At 68.0% G+C, this 19882-nt stretch overlaps 1 protein-coding gene across 2 annotated transcripts in view; it reads right to left on the bottom strand.

Moving 5' to 3' along the window:
- Positions 1-19882, bottom strand: part of NOTCH1 (notch receptor 1) — a 46919-nt gene that overhangs the window by 13860 nt on the left and 13177 nt on the right. For both annotated transcript variants that reach the window (XM_060153729.1, XM_060153728.1), the window contains exons 3-18: positions 12741-13003; positions 11872-12210; positions 9712-9834; positions 8967-9200; positions 8439-8594; positions 8129-8314; positions 7685-7798; positions 6833-6946; positions 6300-6533; positions 6116-6226; positions 5370-5562; positions 3873-4018; positions 3514-3627; positions 1678-1797; positions 1234-1386; positions 338-566 (exon numbers count right to left, since the gene is read on the bottom strand). In XM_060153729.1, coding sequence (XP_060009712.1) covers positions 338-566; positions 1234-1386; positions 1678-1797; positions 3514-3627; positions 3873-4018; positions 5370-5562; positions 6116-6226; positions 6300-6533; positions 6833-6946; positions 7685-7798; positions 8129-8314; positions 8439-8594; positions 8967-9200; positions 9712-9834; positions 11872-12210; positions 12741-13003 — 2829 coding nt within the window. The remainder of the gene's footprint in view (positions 1-337; positions 567-1233; positions 1387-1677; positions 1798-3513; positions 3628-3872; positions 4019-5369; positions 5563-6115; positions 6227-6299; positions 6534-6832; positions 6947-7684; positions 7799-8128; positions 8315-8438; positions 8595-8966; positions 9201-9711; positions 9835-11871; positions 12211-12740; positions 13004-19882) is intronic.

The following is a 19882-nucleotide window of genomic DNA, read 5'->3' as shown; positions in this document are numbered from 1 at the left end:
AGCTTCAACACTGAGCCTCCTGGCAGCCAAGGCAAATAAGGAAACTAGATGGGTTACAAGGTCCTTGGTCTGATAGAAGGAGGAACGCCAGTTCTTCAGGATAAACCACCAGGGCTCCTGCTTCTACGTCACAAGGGCCAATGGGCAATAGCTCTTTTAGAGGAACAGCACCTGAGTCAACCCGACTGGCACTCTGTGCCCACCAGGCAGACACCTGCTCGGTGTGCAGGTTGCCAGACACTGCGTGGCCCTGCGGCCCATCTGCCTCCCCACGCCAGCCTAAGGCCCGGGACTGCCCTGCACGGCGCCCATACCGGTGGCCGTGGCCCCCACGCACCTCTCCGTGCAGTCAGGCGTGTTGTTCTCACAGTGGATCCCACTGAAGCCCGCGGGGCAGGTGCAGGTGTAGCTGTCCACGCAGTCGGTGCAGTTGGCGCCATTGCGGCAGGGGTTGCTGGCGCACTCGTTGATGTCCTCCTCGCAGAAGGCGCCCTGGAAGCCGGGCAGGCAGTCGCAGAAGGCCGTGTTGATGCCGTCTGTGCAGGAGCCCCCGTTGTGGCACGGGTCTGGGAGGGGAAGGGAAGGCAGGCCTGATGAGCGGGCACCACCCCCGCTGCCAGGGCAACGGAAGCTGCGGGGACCCCGGCACTGCCCCCACGGTGTCCGGCCAGGAGCCCCTGACCCGGCAGGCTGCATCACGGGCTTGGGGTCTACACCCCTCCCCGCGTTCCCGGTCCCCAGGCCACAAGGGCGGGAAGAACGCCCGGGCTTAACAGTGACACCAAGCAAGGCTGAAGTCAGTCTTCCCCGCTCGCCAGTGACGCCAGATGACATACTCGGCTTCTCCGGACGCCAAGGTCATGTGAACCAGGGGTCTGAGAGCCCCGCTCCTCAGGGCGCCACGCCGGGCCCGGGCAGGCAAGGCCCTGGGCGCGGAGCCCTGGAGTCTGGTGGGGAGATGCTAGGACGGGCTTGAAGCCTGGCAACCTGGCTCCAGAGCCTCCAGAACCACGTGGGAACACCTCGCTGGCCAACGGCGGCCACCCCCCCAGCACTTCCTCCGGCCCCGGACCGGGCGCCCTCCTGGAGGGTCCAGCTGGCCGGCGCCAACCCTGCACCCGGTGCTGCCCCGTCCACTCTCCCAGCCGACCCCGACGAGCTCCCTGCCCTGAGCCCCCCTGGGGAAACAGGTCTGAGCATCTCGGAGGTGGACGGAGCTGGCCGGCCACTCACTGGGCCGGCAGTCATCGACGTCCGTCTCGCAGTTGCGGCCCGTGTAGCCGGCCTGGCAGTGGCAGCGGTAGCCGCCGTCGGTGTTCTGGCAGGAGGCTCCCGCGCGGCACGGGCTCTTCACGCACTCGTTGATGTCAATCTCGCAGGTCTGCCCTGGGGGAGGGGGAGAGGGAGCCGTTAGCTCAGCCCCTGCCCCCCAGGAGCGGGGCCTCCGCAGCCGCGGGGTGGTCCTCTGGGGGCGTCCCGGGAAGGAGGGGCTCTCCGGCTTGCTGTCCCCCAGCGTGGGGCCGAGCCGGATGCAGACGTCCAAGGCTGGGAGGGCTCTGCAGCCCGCTGGCTCCTCTCCAAGGACGGGGAGCTCACTACCTCTTGCTCTACAGATGCCCAAGCTCCCCGGAACCCCCACTCTCCCTGTCCCAGCGCCTCCTGGGCTCGCTGGCTCACCCTGCCAGCCCACGGGGCAGGCGCAGGAGAAGCTCTCGTAGTCCTTGGACTCCTTGCACTCGCCGCCGTTTCTGCAGGGCCCGGGGGCACATGGCGCCAGCACCACCTCGCACGTGGCTCCTGAGGGGAAGAGGCGCAGGCGGGGAGCCCCGGCCCGGAGGGTCAACGCCCCACGGCACCGCCGGGCAGAGACCGCCGCGGCCACCACTGCGGGTGGCTCTACCACCAAAGCACGCTTGGCTGCCCCGCAGTGGGGCATACGGTGTGGCACCGGAACCCCCGTGAGCGCCTGGTTGAGTCAGGACCCGAACACGACCCAGATGACCCCCTGCCCCGCGACAGGCTGTGGGGCACGGCCTGGGCCTCACCCCACCCAAAGCACCAGCAGCAAGGGCTGGGCTGGGACTGATGCCCCCCCAGCGTCACAGGGGCCCGGGACCTGCTCCCAGCCTCACGCCCCCTCCTCGCCTCCTGGTAGCAGAGGGCCCTGCACTGAGCCGGCGGCCTGGGAGCTAATCCAGGGGCTCTGTGTCAAGGGCAGCAAGTGCCCAACGCAGGAGGCCACTGAACAAAGGCTGTGACAACCGGGGACGAGCCCTCGCTGCCGGGGACGTGCCAGCCCCAGGGGCTACTTATCAGGGGAGCGGTGGGTGAGGTGTCAGGACCCCGGGACGGCGATGGGAGTCTGGCTAGACCCCCGTGCGCACCGGGTGACTTTTCCTCCCTGAAAGCCCTATGCAGGGCTTCCTGTTTACAGCCCACGGGACTGAGTCCTGAGGCCGCGAGGAAGCGTTATCTTCCCCGTGGTCCATTATCTCCCCGGCCCGCGGGTGTGATTGTCCAGGGCCTTTCTTTCTATCGGTTTCCACGGCGACCCGGGCAGGCAGGAAATTCGCTAGAGTTTCCGACAATTGTGCAGAGGGAAGCAGGAAGCGGGCAGACGGGAAGCAGGTCAGCACAGGCCGGCTCCTCCCCGCCGGCCCGCCGGCCCCGATGTCAACGTGTCCGAAAGGACTCGGGTGCGCCCTGGGCGCGGAAGCCCCTGGGCGGCCACCAGGGGAGAGTTTCCTCACCGGTGCGAGAGAGAAAGTCCAGCTCCCCAGCTTTGGTGAAAGAAAACACTGCTCTGGCCATGGGCCGCCCGATGTCATGAGAACCACAGCCATGGGCCCCACCCCGCCCGCCGGGGCCCTCTCAGGACTGCTGGGGGCCACAACCGTCCCCAGGGGCAGCCCCCTCGGCCCATTCCCCGTGGGGCTGGTGGCCCTAGTCGTTGTGGACTTTTATTTTCTAACACTTGGCGAATCTCTTCTAAGGAGGGGACCATATCTCGCGATCCCCTTGGCCAGGCCAGTGGCGGAGGCTGAGACGCCCGGGGACGCGTCTCCCGCCGCTCTCAGCGGGAACAGAAGGCTCCTTGTTCCCCCACACAAAGAGGGCCCGCCATCAAAGGAGTCCCTCAGGCCCGGCCAGTGGATGCGGAGGGCGGCCTGGCCGCCAGGGGCCCAAGGCAGCATGGACATTGGGCCGTGGAGGCCAACAGCCCAGGCCCAGCTCCCAGCTCTGCCACCAAGGGGGCCACCTCACCAGATAAAATACTTGGGACCTACTTATACTAAAGCTTCCTCCCAGGCACCCGGTACTTTGTGGGCTCATCTGGCAATGACACCTGCCGGGCGAGGCCCTAATGTGGCCAGGCCCAAGTACAGAGCAGAGCCTTCGAGATGCCCGCCGAGCAATGCAGACAAGGCCAGCCCCGGAAGCCACTGCGTACCCCTCGGGCACCGCTCCCGTGGGTGGCCCAGGCCCCGCCCCCGCCCCAGGCCCCGCCCTCACCTGCGTAGGGCAGGAGGCAGTTGCACTTGTACCCAGCCACGTCATCGATACACGTGCCCTGGTTCAGACACGGGTTGGACGCACACTCGTTGATGTTGGTCTGGCAGTTGGGGCCTGGAGAGGGAGGGACAGCAGTCAGTGTGGCCGTCACCCTGGGTGCTGTGGCCAGGTCCCACCTGGTGTGGAGGAAGGGCCCTGCGCTGAGCCTGGGGCCTGGAGTCAACCCCAGCAGGTCTGCACGGTCCCCCCCCCAACCCAGGGAGGGAGCCGCCACGGGTCGCGGTGGCTGGACCTGTGTCCTGGCTCCGCGCTGCCGTCCTGGGGGGCCCGCTCTGCACCAGGAGCCCCGCCCCACTCACCACTGAAGCCTTCCCGGCATGCGCACACGTAGCCACTGGTCATGTCCTTGCAGGTGCCGCCGTTGACACAGGGGTTCGACTCACACTCGTTGTTGTTGATGTCACAGTTTGCCCCACTCCACCCGGGGTCACAGTCACACTTGTACCTGCAGAGGTGACCACACAGCAGCTCAGGTGTGGCCCAAGAGGGGAGGGCCTAGGCTGGGGGCACTCCCCGCTCTGCCACCTTCCTATGATCTGACTGGACAGAGGTGCTGGTCCGCTCTGACACTCGGAGTCCTTTAAATATCTTTAAATAGCCCACCCTGCCCAAGAAGGTGGTGAGGGTTTGTTAAACTAGATTGGGGACAGTGCCCAGTTCAGGGCAGTGGTCAGAAAACCCTCCACCATTCACTCGCTGTGTGGCCCTGAACAGTGTGCTTACCCTCTCTGTGCCAAATGGGGGCATGGGGTCCCTGCCCATGTCAATGGCCGCATCTAGACAGAGCGGCGTCACGCACATAGTGGGTGTCAGAAACTAAAAGTAAGCTTCCCTACACTCTAATATTGACGCCACATACGTAGGGGGTTTCCCACGCCACGCAATCCTCCAGCTCTGGGGACACCAGCCGAGTATCCCACAGTTCACTTCTGGCACTAACTACCTGGGGTCAGTGCAGACCCCACAGACAGGGCTCGGTCCCACAAGACCGGCCCCAAGTCAGACAGTAACCTGAAGCGCCAGGTTGTCACCTGTACTTCTGAGCGAACAGCTACGAATCAGACACCTTCCTTGTGGCCAGAATGGCTCACAAACTCAGGAAAACGGTTTACTTACAAGATTAGTGGTCTATCATAAAAGGTGAAACTCAGGAACAGCCCGATGGAAGAGGTGCACAGGGCCAGGTACAGGGAAGGGCTCAGAGCTGCGCCCGCCACCCCTGCACCTGTTCACCGACACGGAAGCTCTCTGAACTCCTGCACTTTGCATTTTTATGGAGGGTTCCTCGCACAGGCGTGACCCATTTAGGTCACTGGCTGTTGGTGATTACACCCTGCAGCCCCTCTCCCCTCCTTGGAGGTCCGGGTGGGGCTCAAAGATCCAACGCCCTCATCACACAGTTCCCCGGCACCCAGCCTCGTCCTCAGGTGTGCTTGAAAGGGGCTTTGACAAATAACAAGACACTCCTTCCACTTTTATAGATCTGAGTGATCTCAGGAACCAGGACAAAGCCCAGAGCAATCATCTCATCACGCCGCGATGTCACAGAAACCCTGCCTGCGGCCACGGCACATGTGTTTCCCGAGCGCACACTGTGGCCCGCGAGTGCCCGACGGCACATTTCCGGGCACCAACGGCAGATCCGTTCTTGAGGGGCACCCACCCACTCAGCCCGGGGCCCACTGCGGGCCAGGCCGGGGCTTCGCGACGGCCCCTCCCTGGCCCGCCAGCCCCCGAGCAGGCCGCCTCCCTGGGGCAGGGCTCCCGAGGATGCAGGGTGTGGGGCGGCCCCGTACCCGTTGAGGCTGTCCCGGCAGGCCCCATGGATGCAGGGGTTGCTACTGCACTCGTTGACCTCGGACAGGCAGGTGGGGTCGTGGTAGCCCTCGGGGCAGCGGCAGGTGAAGCCGTTGACGCCGTCCTCGCAGGTGCCGCCGTTGTGACAGGGGTTGTCCGCGCACTCATCGATGTTGATGTGGCACACGCTCCCTGCGGGCGGGGGGACGGGGCGGCGGCTCAGACACTCACGCCCACCCCCCCGGAGGGAGAGTGGGTCCCAGCCCTCGGGGCCTCAGTCTCCCCCTCCGTGAAACCCCCTCCCCAGGTCCTTCCGAGGCACAGACGCCCACCCACGCGCACTCCCCTCCCCGGGCCCAGGGGCCGAGCTGGCCGGGGAGGGCTGCGGCTCAGAACACCCTGGACACCCTCAGGGCAGAGGGCCGTGGAGGGCAGCACGTGTGCCGGGAGCCTGGCTCTGCTCTGGGCCTGCTGGGCCGGCTTTGACCAGGAACGAGAGCCTCAGGGGCGCCCGTCCGGTGCCGGCCGGAGCCCCGATCCTTCCGTGGTCTCTGCCACCGTTGCCAAAGCTGGTGGTCTGACAGCTGGGCCCTGGGCGGCGGGCGGCCTGCACCATCCTGCCCCCACGGTCCCCAGACCTGGCCCATCCCGGAGACCCTGAGGTGCGAGCACAGCCTGGGCCCCCGAGGCGAGGCCGCGACGAGGGCCGGGGGGCCGGAGCCCTGCGGGTCCCCGAGCGGCTCACCCGTGTAGCCCGGCTCACACACGCACTCGTAGCCGTCGATCTTGTCCAGACACGCGCCCGAGCCACAGGGGTCGCTGGCACAGTCGTCCAGGTCGATCTCACAGTTGGCGCCTGGCGGCGGGAGGCGAGAGGCGGTCAGCTCCTGCCCCGCCCCCGGCCCCCCCGCACAGCCCCGGCCAGGCACCTGTGGTCCCCTTGAGGCAGAAGCAGACGTAGGCGTTGTCGCGGTCCTGGCAGGTGCCCCCGTGGCGGCAGGGCTGGCTGTGGCATTCATTGATGTTGGTCTCGCAGTGGTGGCCCGTGTAGCCCGGCCGGCACAGGCAGGTGAAGGTGGCAACGCCGTCCTTGCAGGACCCGTAGTGACAGGGGTCGGGGTCGCACTCGTCAATGTCCACCTCACAGTGGGGCCCTGTGTAGCCTGCAGGGCGGGGCTGAGAAGCTAAGTGGGGCTGCTCCCCGGGCATGCGGCCGTCCCATCCCAGGACGCCACCAGCCAACCCAGGGTCACTTGCGCTCCCGCCGGGGGAGACCGGGGATGTCTGGGGACGTCCCCCACTGCCCGGGTCAAAGCCTCACCTTGCTCTTGGCCCCTGGACCAGAGGCCCCAGAATGAGGGGTCACCTTCCCAGGCTCAGCTCCCGGCTGTTCCCCTTCCCTGGACCCTACACGCCTGCTTTCCCTCCCCCCGCTCAGCCTGGCGGGTGGGCGGCCCCGCACCTTCCGTGCACACGCAGGTGTAGGTGTTGGGCCCGTCCAGGCACTTGGCGCCATGCCTGCAGGGCGTGCTTGCGCACTCGTCCACGTCGTGCTGACACAGGTGCCCGGCGAAGCCTGCAGCCGGGGAGAGGGACGGCGGTCAGACACGACGGGCGCAGCGGCCCCACCGCCAGCCAAGGGCAGGGAGTGCCTGGGAGGGCCCCTTGAGAGTGCTTTGGCCGGGGCTGGGCCAACCCCCCATTCTCTTCTCGGCCCCTTTCAGCTCCTGCCTTTCGGGTCACACGCCTCCCGCTCCCTCATACAGGGGCCTCTGCCCCAGACTGACTCCGGTTGCCATGGCTACAGCCTCGTTGGGCTGAGAATCAGGTTCCCCGCTCGGTGTCTAGAGCAGCTGATTTGCATCTCGGGAGATCCAAGGCTCTGACCCACGACACCTCCCCGGGCCCGGCGTCCCCCAGCCCCCAGCCCCGCCCCGGGACAGACTCGGGCCCCCAAAGGCTCCCTAGGCCCTCCTGGGCATCATGTCCACCGCAGGCTGGCGGAGACGGGCGGCCAGGGCAGGCTAGACCTCCTCCTGGCGAGGTCCCTCAGGGGTCGGCGAGCACACTGCTGCTCCCAGGGACCCGCCAGCAGGAAGGAGGGTCTCTGGGTCCCGGGCTCCGCAGCAAGGTCGGGGGCCAGGACCCCCTGCCCAACCCAGCCTTGCCCATTGGGGGAAGCCTGAAAACACCCCACCCGCTCCCGAGGTGAAAGTCGGCCGTCTCCCACCCAGCCCCTGGGGGACCCAACCCGGCAGCCCTCAGGGACAGCGGGGTGCTCCCGCGCGGGGGGCGCGGCTGGGGCCGGCCTCACCTGTGGGACACTCGCACACGAACTCGTTGATCTTGTCTAGGCAGCGGCCGTTCTGGAGGCAGGGGCTGCTAGCACACTCGTCCGTGTTCACCTCGCAGTGCACGCCCTCGTAGCCTGGGGGAGGGGGCGGTCAAGGGGCGCAGGGCACCGTGACCCACCTGGGCGGCCCTCACCACAGCCGAGGGCTCGGGATGCCCCCCCCACACCTGCTCCCCGGGGCCGACCCAGCTGCCCGGCTCTGGCCTCCTCTCCGCTGTGCCCCACGGGCCTGGCTCGGTCTCCCCAGATGCCCGCTGGGGCCGCGGCCTGGGTGAGCAGGGAGGCCGGGGGGGCAGAGGAGATGCGGCCGGGGTGCTCGCTGGGGTCCGTCGGCCTTGACACGGCTTCCCCACCCCCGCCTGTCAGGCGGCGCCCTGACGTTCGGGCGGGAGGCTGGCCGCGTACCGGGCATGCAGATGCACTGGAACTCCCCAATCTGGTCCAGGCAGGTGGCGTCGTTCTGACACGGGTTCGACACGCACTCGTTGACGTCGATCTCGCAGCGTGGGCCGGTGTAGCCCTGCAGACACTGGCACTCGAAGGAGCCCAGCGTGTTGATGCACTTGCCCGCGTGCTCACAGGGGTTGGCGCCTGGGGGCGGGCGGGCACGGCGCAGTGAGGGGCTGCTCCGGGAGCCCTGGCCTCCAGAACCTCCCCCATCAGACTATTTCCACCAGGTTCCCAGCGCCCTGGCTGCCCCCTCGGCCGCCCGTACCCAGCGAGCACTCGTCCACGTCCTGGCTGCAGGCCGGCCCCGTGTAGCCCGAGGGGCAGGTGCAGATGGCCTTGCCGTTGACGGGGTTGGTGTCGCAGTTGGAGCCCTCGTTGCAGGGGTTGCTGATGCAGGCGTCGTTGAGGTGGCACAGCAGGCCTGGACACGGGCGGCGGGGGTCAGCCGGGGCGCTGCCCCCGGCCTGGGGACGCGGGCTGCCCACAGCCGCGGTCCACCCCCGCCTGGCTACCCAGGGAGGGCCCCCCCGCACTGTGCCGCTGCTAGTGACCCTGTGGAGCGTCCCATGACGCCCGAGTCCCTCCGGGAGGTTCGCTGCCAGCAGCCCTGACGGCAGGCAACGCCCCAGCCCCGCCAGCCCCTTCACCCCAGAAAGGCCCCTTTTGGGGTCACCCTCACGGGCCCCGCAAAGCTGCAGTCCGTGTGTCTGCGCAAGGCCACGGACGCGAGCCCTGACCCGAGGGGGCCCACCGCCGGGCGAGGGCAGCGAGAACCCGCCTCGTCGGCGCTCACCCGTGCGGCCGTGGGGACACTCGCAGTAGAAGGAGGCCACGCGGTCGTGGCAGGTGGCACCGTGGAAGCAGGAGGCACTGGCGCAGTCATCGATGTTCTCGCTGCAGTCCTCGCCTGTCCAGCCGTTGACGCACACGCAGTTGTAGCCGCCGTGGGCATTGTGGCAGGTCCCGCCGTTCTGGCAGGCGTTGGGCATGAGCTGGCACTCGTCCACATCCTCGGTGCAGTGCTGACCTGCGGGGGCCGGGACCGTCGGGCCAGGCGGCGCCTCCAGACCCTCCCCCTCGGGGCGCAGGGCCCCCTCCACCAGGAAGCCTTCCCTCATGACTCCTCCACCTGCCGCCAGCCGGAATCACTCCTTCCCCCGCACCCCTGGCGCCAGAGGGGGCTCTCATCTGGCTGCTGTGCGGGCACAGGTGCGCTGGGGTCCACGCTCGTCTGTGGGCGGGGCCGGCGTCCTACCGGCCAGCGTCCCCGTGTCCTGCCCAGCAGCTGGGCTCAAACTGGGGACCTGATGCTGGCTCAGGGCTGCCCGGGGCCAGGCTGCAAATGGCCCGCACAGACCAGCTGCTGCCCCATCTGTGCTGGCTGCTGGGGCGGAGGCCTGGGAGCCCGGCGGCGGGGCAGCCCCTGGTCACTCCGGAATCCCTGCCGGCCTGGACCAGGTTCTCGGCCCCCCTCTGGCCCGCCACGTGCGTGTGCTCCAGCAGTGGTGGTGCCCACCCAGGCCTCCCCGTGCATGCACCTGTCCACTCCGGGGGGCAGCGGCAGTTGTAAGTGTTCACGCCGTCCACGCAGGCGCCTCCGTTCTTGCAGTTGTTTCCTGGACAGTCGTCAATGTTTGCCTCGCAGTTCTGGCCGGTGAAGCCTGTGTGGCAGGGGGGAGCCGGGGGCCCGGTCAAGCCTCCCCACGGGGCTGGGCAGCGCGCGTCCCGGCCCTCACCTTCCCTGCCACGCTCAACCTGGCCCCTGGCACCTTCCCGGCTGCACCCACGACACCCTACTCTGGACAGAGAGCTGTCCCTCCATGGCCTACCCTGTGATGCCCGCTGCCTCACAACCCTCGGGGGTCCACGCCCCACCCTTCCCACTCCTGTGACCGGGACAGGCGACACACTCCTCTCTAGGGAATCATTCTGTAAAGAGCCGGCTGAACAGACGGGGACTCGGGATTACAGGGTTCTAGAGGTTCTGCTGTAGAAGACGTTCTGTGTAGTGGCCCCAGTAGCTGGGCGCCGCCTGCCGGCTCGCCCCACGCTGGGGCCTCTGCAACACCCCGTGTGTGGCCACAGGCACCCCGCCTTGCAGGGGCTGCGCTGGGCCCGGGGCGCCCCAAGCGGGGAACCGGGGCGGGGAGACAGTGGGACCCAGGTGGGCAGTCCTGGGGGGACTGCACGTGTGGCTCCTGGCTTCCCAGGAGCAGAGGCGCGGGCAGGGCCCACAGCCTCCCCCAGCCTGGGCCCGCCTCTGCAGCACCAACTCCGTGGCCAGCCAGTTAGCTATTAATCCATTCAACTCCCGCTGGTTCAATAATCAACCCAGAAAGGGGCGTCTGGCAGTAGCCCAACCTGCAGCCAGTTACTGATTAATGCTCCTCCCGGGGTGCCTTTGGACTCCCTCCTGCCCCTCCCTCTGAGGCCCCCGCACGGGAGCCCGGAGCCCTCACTCCAGACCCCCTTGTATGCGGTGGGCCGGAAGCGCTGCTTCTCCCTGGCCTTGGAGGGTGAGTTCTAAAGCGGGCTGGGTCTCACCTCACCCCCCCCAGGTGGGGCCACACCCGCCCCAGGCGTGCAGCATCCGCTGGCTGGCCCCCCACTCCGCCCACCTCCACAGCCCCGCTTGACCCACGTGGCTAGACACAAGGTCCCAGGCCTGGGGTCCCACAACCACCAAGAAGGCATTTGAACCCAGAACCGGGAGGCACGCCTGGCCCAGCCCCCTGTGGACAGCTGAGCAGCCCAGCCGGGTGGCCAGCAGCGCCGCGGCAGGCAGGCGGCGAGGGGAGCGCCACTGACACGCAGGAAGTGCATGCGCCCGGCGTCTGCACGCAGAGGCGGCCGCTGCAGTGACAAGGCCCGGGGCTCATGGACGGTGGGCGGGCAGAGCGCTTCCTCTTTGCAGGGGCCGAGCTGGGCTGCGGCAGCATGGGGGCTGGGGCGACCCTCGGCTCACCCCTGGGTCCGCCAGACCCTGGGCTCCCCTCCAGCACCCAAACCTCATCCCGCCCCCCTCCTGAAACACCCTTCCCTTCCTCGTTCCTGCCTAACCGCCTAACCGCCAGTGCGCAGACGACAGACGAGAGCTCTTCAAACCTCTTTGTCGTTACCAGTATTTTTAGATCACCGGCAGCAAAACTGACTCAGATGAAAACTACAGTGGCAAGTGTGGGACACACAACAGGGACAGTGGAGCTGCTGGGGGGTGGGGGGCTGTGCCCGCCACTGTCGCCCCACTGGTGGGAGACCAGCGGGGCCAGGAGGAAGGGCCACCGCTGGGGCAAGTGACGCGTAAGCCCCAGCCCCACCTCGGGGACACAGGGGAAGCCCGGGGGCCGCACGAGGGAGGGTGCTCCCTGCTGCCGTGGAGAGTTCTATAACGTGCACGTGGTCCCAGGGAGCTCAAGATTCGGGGGTTCCTGAGCGGCCTGGAGAAGGCTGGCGGCAGGGGAGGAGCATCGGGGGTCATGGGCCCAGCCGTCTGGTCACAGCGGACCCGTCCGCCATTCCAGCCCCGCCCCTACACCACACCCAAGGCTGCCTTCCAATCGCCCACGCCCAGTGGACGTCCAACCCCAGGCCCAGCCGGCCCCGCTCCAGCCCTGTGCTCCCTCCGCCCTGGGCACCCCCCGCCCTCCCACCAGGCAGGGGGAGCACGGCCACCCCCAGCAGGGGGCAGCGAGCGGTACCTGGCAGGCAGGCGCATTCGTGGGCGGTGTCCCCCGTGGGGCGGCAGGTGCCCCCGTTCTGGCAGGGGGAGGGGCTGCAGGGCACGTAGGGCAGCTCGCAGTGGGGGCCGGTGTGGGTGGCGCGGCAGGCGCAGCGGTAGGAGCCGACCTCATTGTGGCAGGTGCCACCGTGGTGGCAGAGCCCGGGGTTCTGGCTGCACTCGTTGACGTCCTGCCTGCAGGTGGGGCCGTGGAAGCCGGGTGGGCAGCCGCAGATGTACGAGGCCTCGAAGGGCAGGCACTGGCCCCCGTTGGCACAGGGGTTGGAGGCGCAGGGGTCCGCCTGCTGGCATGTCTTCCCTGGCGGGGGAGGGGCGAAGGGGGTCAGCCGGCCTCCCTGCTCCCCGAGCCAGGCCGTCCCAAGAGCCGGGGGCGGCCTCCAGGCACCACGGAGGTGCCCGCCGGGGATGGGCCCCACGGCGTCGGCTCCTGACACCTCAGGACCCCGACAGCTTAGGGGCTGAGTGACCGTTGCAGGATGCACGGCGGCAGGCGCCCCTCCAGAGCCCGTGTTCTTAAACTCTGGTGCCCGCAGTGACGTCACGGCTCCTGAAGGGGGGCCTGCACTCCTGGCAGGAGGGAGGTGGGAGTGTCCCCTTTGCTCACAGAGGCGGGCAGGGGTGGGGCCCTCCAGGGCTGGAGAGGGGCGTGGGGACCCTCCGGGGGGGGGGGCTCTGCGCCACTTCTGGATCACGGACCCCAACGGCCGAGCAGAGCCCTCCCCAGCCACACAGACGGGCCGGCAACTGCTGTGCGGGCAGCTGGGGGAGGGCCGGGGCCTGCCCACCCCTCGCGAGCGCCACAGCCGCGTCTCCCGCCGGCGTCCTCACCTGACCAGCCCGGGGGGCAGAGGCACTTGTACTCGGTGAGAGTCAGCAAGTCGCAGGTGCCGCCGTTGAGGCAGGGGCTGGCGAGGCAGGCATGGTCGCGGGGCGTCAGGCACAGCGGCCCCGAGAGGCCCAGGCGGCAGCGGCAGGCGTAGTCCACAAGGCCGTCGCGCTCCACCGTGTGGCACGTCCCGCCGTTCTTGCAGGGGGCGCTGAGGCAGGGGTTGGGTGCCTGGCATCGCTGGCCCGCAAAGGCTCCGCTGCAGCTGCGGCAGACACACCGGGGCGGTGAGTGCCCGCTCCGCAGCCAGCCGCCCGCCACCAGCCCCGGCGTCGGTGGGGCCCCACCCCGGGCAGCGGGCACAGCCGGGTGAGGCCCCGCGAGGAGAGGGGGGAAGTTCTGGGACCAGAGGGAGCGGGGGTTGCCCAATATCACTAGTGTGCCAAACGCCACTGAACTGTACGCTTTTAAGTGGTTAATTTTATATTAAGTGAATTTCACCTCCATAAAGAAAAGTGATTATGTTAATTGGAGAAACTAGAGACCAGAGTGTCCGGTGGGCGCCGGCGTAGGTTTCAGAACTCACGGGGGCACGTGTCTGCACCCTGGCAAGCCACCGAGAAGGGGACCACACGGGCAGACACGGCCATTCTCTGCTGAGGGGAGCAGCGCTCGGTAAAATCTTTAGTTTCGGGGGGCTGTCTGCTTTCTCTCCTCTTTAGCTTTTCGGTAATGAACGTGCATTATTTGGTTAATAAAAGAGTTCACAGCTTTTTTTCTTTCAACATCAATAGGATAGCAAACGTGGAAACGACTGCCAACACGACGTGGCCTGGCTTCCCGTTTTCTTCGCGACGTGGAGTTCTTTGTCAGGGGTCTGATGCGTTGGGGGCCGTGCTGGTCAGCACCCATCCCCACCCACACACAGCACCCAGACACGGCTTTTCCACTGTGCGGGGGTCAAGGCTTCGCGACAGAGGTCCACGCAACGCCAGCCAGGGGCAGAGGCACCCGCTGCCCGGCTGGAGAAGCCGGGGTCCAGGAGGACCACCACTCTGGCAGGCCGGCACGCTCCCCGGGTACTCACTGCCCAGGCTGTGACTGGGGCAGGGGAGGCAGGCTGCCGCCCTCCTGGTGCCAGGCCTGGGGCCACGCGTTCCCTGCAGGGAAGGGCTCAGCGCCTGCCATCCCCACCCCAGGGCCCCCCTTGGCCCCCTGTCGCCTCGGCTTCTGGGGGCTGGGCCATAAACTGCCCCTGTGAAGTCACCTCGCGGCCTTGCACTCGAGGAAAAATCTCAGGAAAGGCTCTGGGACCAGCCAGGCATCACTCTTCCCAGCGGCAACGCCCCCAGCCTGCAGCAGCCTGAGAAGGCGGCCCCAACGCTGGGCCCACAGCTCTGGGCACCTGTGGGCGGAGCCTCCTCCCGCCTGGCGGGGCAGCAGGGGGTGCTGCCAGGAGCCTGGGCTCCCCTGGATGAAGAGAGGGCCCTCCTGAGCCCGGACCATCCCACCTTCCAGAGCCCACCAGAACACCTGCCCCCGACAAATGCCAGCCCCCCCCCTCCCTCCCCACCTGCCTGCCCCGGGGGCTAAAAGCAAAGTTGCACAGGGAAGAAGGGGAGGGGCGGCCCCCGGAGAGGCCCTTCCCCAGGGCTGGCGGTGGCGGTTTCGGGCGGCCGGGGTCTGTGCGTTTCTCAGCAGCTGGGCTGCTCCCCTGTCCCCGTGGCCTGGGAGGCATCTGTCTCCCTGAAGCCTTTTATCTGTGGCTGTGGCTTGGGTAGGGCCGGCGGGGAGGACGCGAAATGGCCACTCCGGCCCACCATCTGCTGCCAGAAGCTGAAAGTCCCAAACCAACTGGCTTAAAGAAAACCAGCTGCCCTCTGGGAGGGGTCCGGGGGAGGTAACTCAGGCCCGAGCCAGCCCGCTCCGGGAGCGGGGGGTGGCTGGCTCCTCGCGAGGGGCACAGACCCCAGCACGCGGCCCCCGTGCCGCTGGTGCCCTGGCACCTTGGCTCCTGCAAGGCCACACCCCAGAGCCTGGGGAAGGCGGTGTGACCCCCACTGTGCGTGGATCCAGTTACAGCCCGCCTGGTTCCGGCCCGAGTGGCACTGGGAACCCAGGGCCCCGGGGCTGGGAGGGGGGAGACCCAGGAGGCAGCACCTCCGCCACCTCTCAATGCCCTCCATTGTCAGGCGGGAGCTGGCCACGGCTCCCACTTGGAGAAAAGGCTCTTTTTTCTTCCCCAGCTACTGACGGAGCAGGCAGGCGGTGGGTGCTGCACTGAGGGTGCCTGGTCATCGAAGCGGGACGGGAGCCAGTCCTGTCCACACCTCCCTCTCGCCTCTGGGCCCTGCCCCCATCCCGCCAGCTCCAAGGGGAGGGAAGCCCACCCGCACGGGCGAGATGAGGCGGGCCCGCCCCACGGCTTTCAGGGGAATCCACACGAGGCCGCCCAGCACCGTCCTTCTCGTAGGCGAGGCCTCCATCATTGGTCCCGGGGGTGGGGGCGGGCACCCCGGGGCCTGCCACCACTAGAGCAGTGCCCTGCTCAGCCGTGTTCCCAAGTGGACCAGAAGGGCCCACTCGGAGGCACAACCCCACACCCTCCAGCCATGGGGCAGTGTGCCCCCGAACCAGCCCCCCTCCGTCCCAGCCTGAGTGGGGAGCCTAACGTGGAGGACTGTGGGAGAATCCGCCTGGACCGGGGGCATCCCGGCCAGTAAGGCTGTATCATGCTGGGCCGGCAAGAGGGAAAACGCACCCAGTAAATCAGGCGTCGGCAGCGCGGACAAAGGGCGGCTGGGGAGCAGGTGCGCCTGTGGCTGGGTACGCGGGCAGCAGCTGCTGTCGGCCGGGCGCGGCGGCCGCCAACCCAGTGGGCGGGGCAGGAGCCAGGGAGGCCCCTCTGTGGGGGAAGGCGGCAGCTGAGGGGCCCATTGTCCCCCCCACTCCCGCCCAGGCCTGGTGGACGCTGCCGTGAAGGCATGCTGCCCATCCGGGCCGGCTCCGGGGCTGGGCCCAGGCCTGGCCACCGTCCACCAGCACCCCAGCCAGGGGATGGGCAGGGCCAGAGGGAGGGGCAGCCTCCGGGGGTGGGACTGCCGAGGCAGGTGCTTCGTGGGGTGTGAGGTACGACCAGGGTCTGGCCAGGAGCCTCAGCTGGGAGGGAGGAAGCCCTGAGCCAGGCGGGCAGGGTCTGGGCCTGGGGGGTGGTGGGGGGTGGCAGAGCAGCTTTCAGCCAGTCCCGGAGGCCGCTCCCCAGCGCCCTCCCCCCCCGAGTCCTGTCCCCGCTCTGGCCAGCCTCCAGCCATGCCCCCTCTGTCCCCTGGACCTGTCTGCCCCTCTCTCCTACCCTGGCTGCAGTGCTGGGCTTCCTGGGGAGGCCCCCACGGCACCGACCCGTCCCTAAGAAGGTGGAAGGCCCGTGAGGCTGCTCAGGCAGGGGCGAGGCCACCAGCGCCAGCGAGCAAGGCCCTCTCGGCCATTCTGTCCCCGACACCTGTCCTGGCAGGTCAGTGTAAGTGCCCGGCGGGGACAGGTGCCCGGGCTTGGAGAGGGAGGTCACACCCAACACCTGCCATGCGATTCCAGGCCAGGGGCCGTCGGGGGCCATGTGGAGAACCCGAGACAGGGGCGGGGGGGGGGCACGAGCCTCCTGCAGACGGGATAGGACCCACCCCCGGCAGCCGGGGCCCACGATGGCTCCCCGTTCCTTGCTCCCCTCCGGAAGGAGGTCACCCCAGCACCTGCCCCTCCGCTGGCCTTCTCTCCCACCCACACACAACCTGGCCATCTGGCCGGGGTGACCTGTCCTGGCCCCACCTGGCCAGCGGCAGGTGAGTGACAGGTGGGGCTGAAGGCCCCAGGAGAGGGGCTGCAGAGGGGCCGGCTCCCCCCACAGCGGCTCTGCCCGCACCCACCCCCACCCCCACCCCCGGAGGAGCACCAAATGGCCGCGGTCCCGCCGGCCTGGAGCTCTGTGTCCACTGTGCTGCTCGGCCCTCCCTGCCACACCCCACCAGCCAGCCCGCTCCATAGAAATGCAACCCCAGAAAGAAACATCCCGACGCAGATGTTGCCTCGACCTTTCACCCTTTCACCCTTTCACCCGGGACGAATTCTAAATTGTGCTGTTTTCCTTTCTAAGTTAAGCAGGCCATCTGCTGCCCCCAGGGGACAGATGACAGCTCCCTCCTCCCCTCAGTTCCAAGGGGGAGGGACTCAGTACTGAGGAGGGATTTACTCAGTTCTGCCCTCAAGGAGTTTACAGTCCAGTGGGGCAGAGCCAGGGGTGAGCACGGGCCCTGCACCCTGGCCGGGACGGGAGGTGGGGGGGGGGCAGGGGATCAGTGATGTGCCGCTGCCCTCCTTCCTTCTGCAGGAGGGACAGAGGTGCCCCAGGGAGGGCCATCCTGGGGGCTCCCCCAATGGGTGGGTGAGACACAGTTCGGTCAAAGGGACTTTGGGGGCCGAGAGGGGCCTCCTTCCGCTCTGCCAGCCCCGGCTCTGCGGTGTGCCCCGCCTGCCCGGGCCTCGGCTTCCTGTGAGTGCGGGCAGGGGGTCGAGGGGACTGCGTGGGCTCACAGAAGGCCCCACGCAGAGGCAACCTGGCCATGTGGGCAGAGGAGACTCTCGCTCTAGCCAGCACTAATGGATTTGATCTGCACGCAATTCACCGATGTGTCTCTGGGAACATGTTCGCTGCACCAAGGGAGGTGCGCCTGTTTAAGGAAAGCCGTGAGGGACACAAGGGCTCCCCAGGCACAGAGGGCCCCCCCCACCCCACGCTGCCTGGGGGCCGGGGTGTGCAGGACGAGCTTGTAACCCCGGCCGGAGGCCACATCTGCAGGGCCCGGAGCCTGCACCCCAAAGGTGGGCAGGGGCCGTGCCACCCAACACAGAAAGGGACAGCTCTGCAGGTCCCTGGGCCCTGGCCCCCCAGGCAGGCAGCCTGCATCCCGAGCCCCAGGGGGAAGGAGCCCCCGGCTGATTGCAGCCATCCTGTTCTCACCTGGCTCCACCTGGCTCTGGAGTAGCAGGGAAGGCAGACTCCCCGTGCCCGCCCCTGGGACAGCCCCTCCACCAGCGTCCGTTCCAGCCCATCTTCCCGCCACCTCCGAAGTCCAAAGTTTCCTCTGGCCGCAGAGGGCAGCGTGGTTACTCACAAGCAACAAAGGTGTGTGTGGGTGTGTTACCCTTCCCAAACACCCGCCCCCAAGCTGGGGGCCACCAAGCCGCCTGCTCCCAGGGAGGCCGAGTCAGGACCTGGGGTCCCGTCCCCAAGTTGTGGGTCCCACAGCCGAAGGCCCCTCCCACCCCAAAGCCTGGCCCAGCTCTGCCTGCAGGGGGTTCCGGCCGAGAAGCCCTTTCCCCACACCAGCACAGCCTCCTCTCACAGGCTTTCTGCCCAGGAGCCTCCAACCCAGTGTCACCAGGGCCCCTGATGACGGGGGCCAGGAAGCATGGGTGGCTCATCTTGGTACCCGCACTCCTCCCCGGAGGTGGTCCGTGGCACTGAACAAAAAGCACTAAGGCCCTCCACCAGGCAGGCAGGCCCGCCCACCCCTGGGCAGCTTGGCCGGGAGGTTCTGAGACCCCTGTCCCAGCCCAGGCGACTGGGGCCACCTGCAGACTGAACAGGGAGACTGAGGCCAGGAGAGAGCAGGACGGGGGTGCTCCAGACTCTGGGTCCCCAGCTCCTCCCCCAGAGGGGGCGGGGCCAAGGAGCCCAACTGTGTTCCTGGCCAAGGTGTGGGGGGCGGTCCTGGGCTCCTTCGGGCAGAGGCCAGTCCAAGGCCCCCCATATCCCAGTTGAGGGGTCACACCTTCCAGGAGGCACCAGCTGCTAATGGATGACGTGCTCACGGCAGGCGTGGGTGCGTGCTCAGTGACACCTGCTGGCCACCCCCACTGCGCCCACGCGGGGTCCTGGGGTCCTTCCTCACTGGGAAGAGCCAGGACAGCTCAGCTCTGGGGAACAGAGCCCCCCGGGGAGACATGAGAGCCAGGGTGCGAGGGTGCCCGGTGACTCCGACGGCCCCTTGCCCTCAGCTCCCCAAAGCCCCCAGGACGAAGAGCCACAGCAGGCAACGTCCCAGGTTTCTTTCAAGCCTGCAGGGTCCTCTGTCCAGATACCGGTCTGAGGGGCAGGCTGGGTCCCAGCTGTGACTCTGCTGTGCCCGAGGGCCCCCTGGAAGATGGGCCTCTGCACTCCCCTCATCTCTGCCCCCTTCTGCATCAGGGCACGGCTCAGGTGGGGTGTGCCGGGTCCCTGGAAGATGGCCCTCTGCACTCCCCTCATCTCTGCCCCCTTCTGCATCAGGGCACGGCTCAGGTGGGGTGTGCCGGGTCCCTGGAAGATGGCCCTCTGCACTCCCCTCATCTCTGCCCCCTTCTGCATCAGGGCATGGCTCAGGTGGGGTATGCCGGGTCAGCCCGGAGCGTGGTCGGCCCTCCATGGGTCTGGAGGCTACAGTGTGGGAGTGCTGCCCCCTTGCCCGACCTGCCGCCCCACTGCCCCAGGAAGTGGCTGCAGGGGGGCCCACCAGAGCTGGCAGAGCTGTGGTCTCCCTCCAGCTTGTGCAGCCGCTGGGCTGGGGCAGCTCAGAGCTGCGTGGGGCGGGGTGGGGGGGTCCCTGCCCTGGCTCCCAGGGCGTCGGGAAGAAGGAGAAGGGCAGTCAGGGCTGCAGAGGGATGGGGCACCCTGGAAAGGGACCAGCCAGGTCTGATGCACACAGACCCCAACCCCGAATAACAGTGGTCCCCAGCCCGGAGTGGCAGCAGCCGCCGAGGAGGAGACCTGGCCCCGGGGTGGGGCGGGGTGTGGGGCGCACTGGGCCCCCGCAGCTGCTCCCAGCACTCTCCGCTCTTTGTCTAGAATCTTTCTCCCAAGTTGCATCTCTGGATGGTTTAAAATACGCTGGAAATAGGAAGTGCTGGAGCACGGGGAAACCCTTTGTGTGTGGGACGGAAGCCACCTTTCCCACTGCAGGGAAAACAATGCCCGCCCCGTGGCTCAGGGCCCCCCGCGGCGCTCAGAGCTGCCCCACCCTTGACGTGGGAAGTGGCTTGCCCGTCTGAAGGGACGGAAGGGCCGGTGCAGAGGTCTAGCGGCTTCCCGGAGATGGCCCAGCTGCAGCGGGCA

This window comes from Lagenorhynchus albirostris, chromosome 7 (genome assembly GCF_949774975.1).
Source record: "Lagenorhynchus albirostris chromosome 7, mLagAlb1.1, whole genome shotgun sequence".
NCBI classification, from domain to species: Eukaryota; Metazoa; Chordata; class Mammalia; order Artiodactyla; family Delphinidae; genus Lagenorhynchus; species Lagenorhynchus albirostris.
Note: the sequence above shows the minus strand (reverse complement) of the source record. Positions and strands in the feature narration are given on the sequence as shown.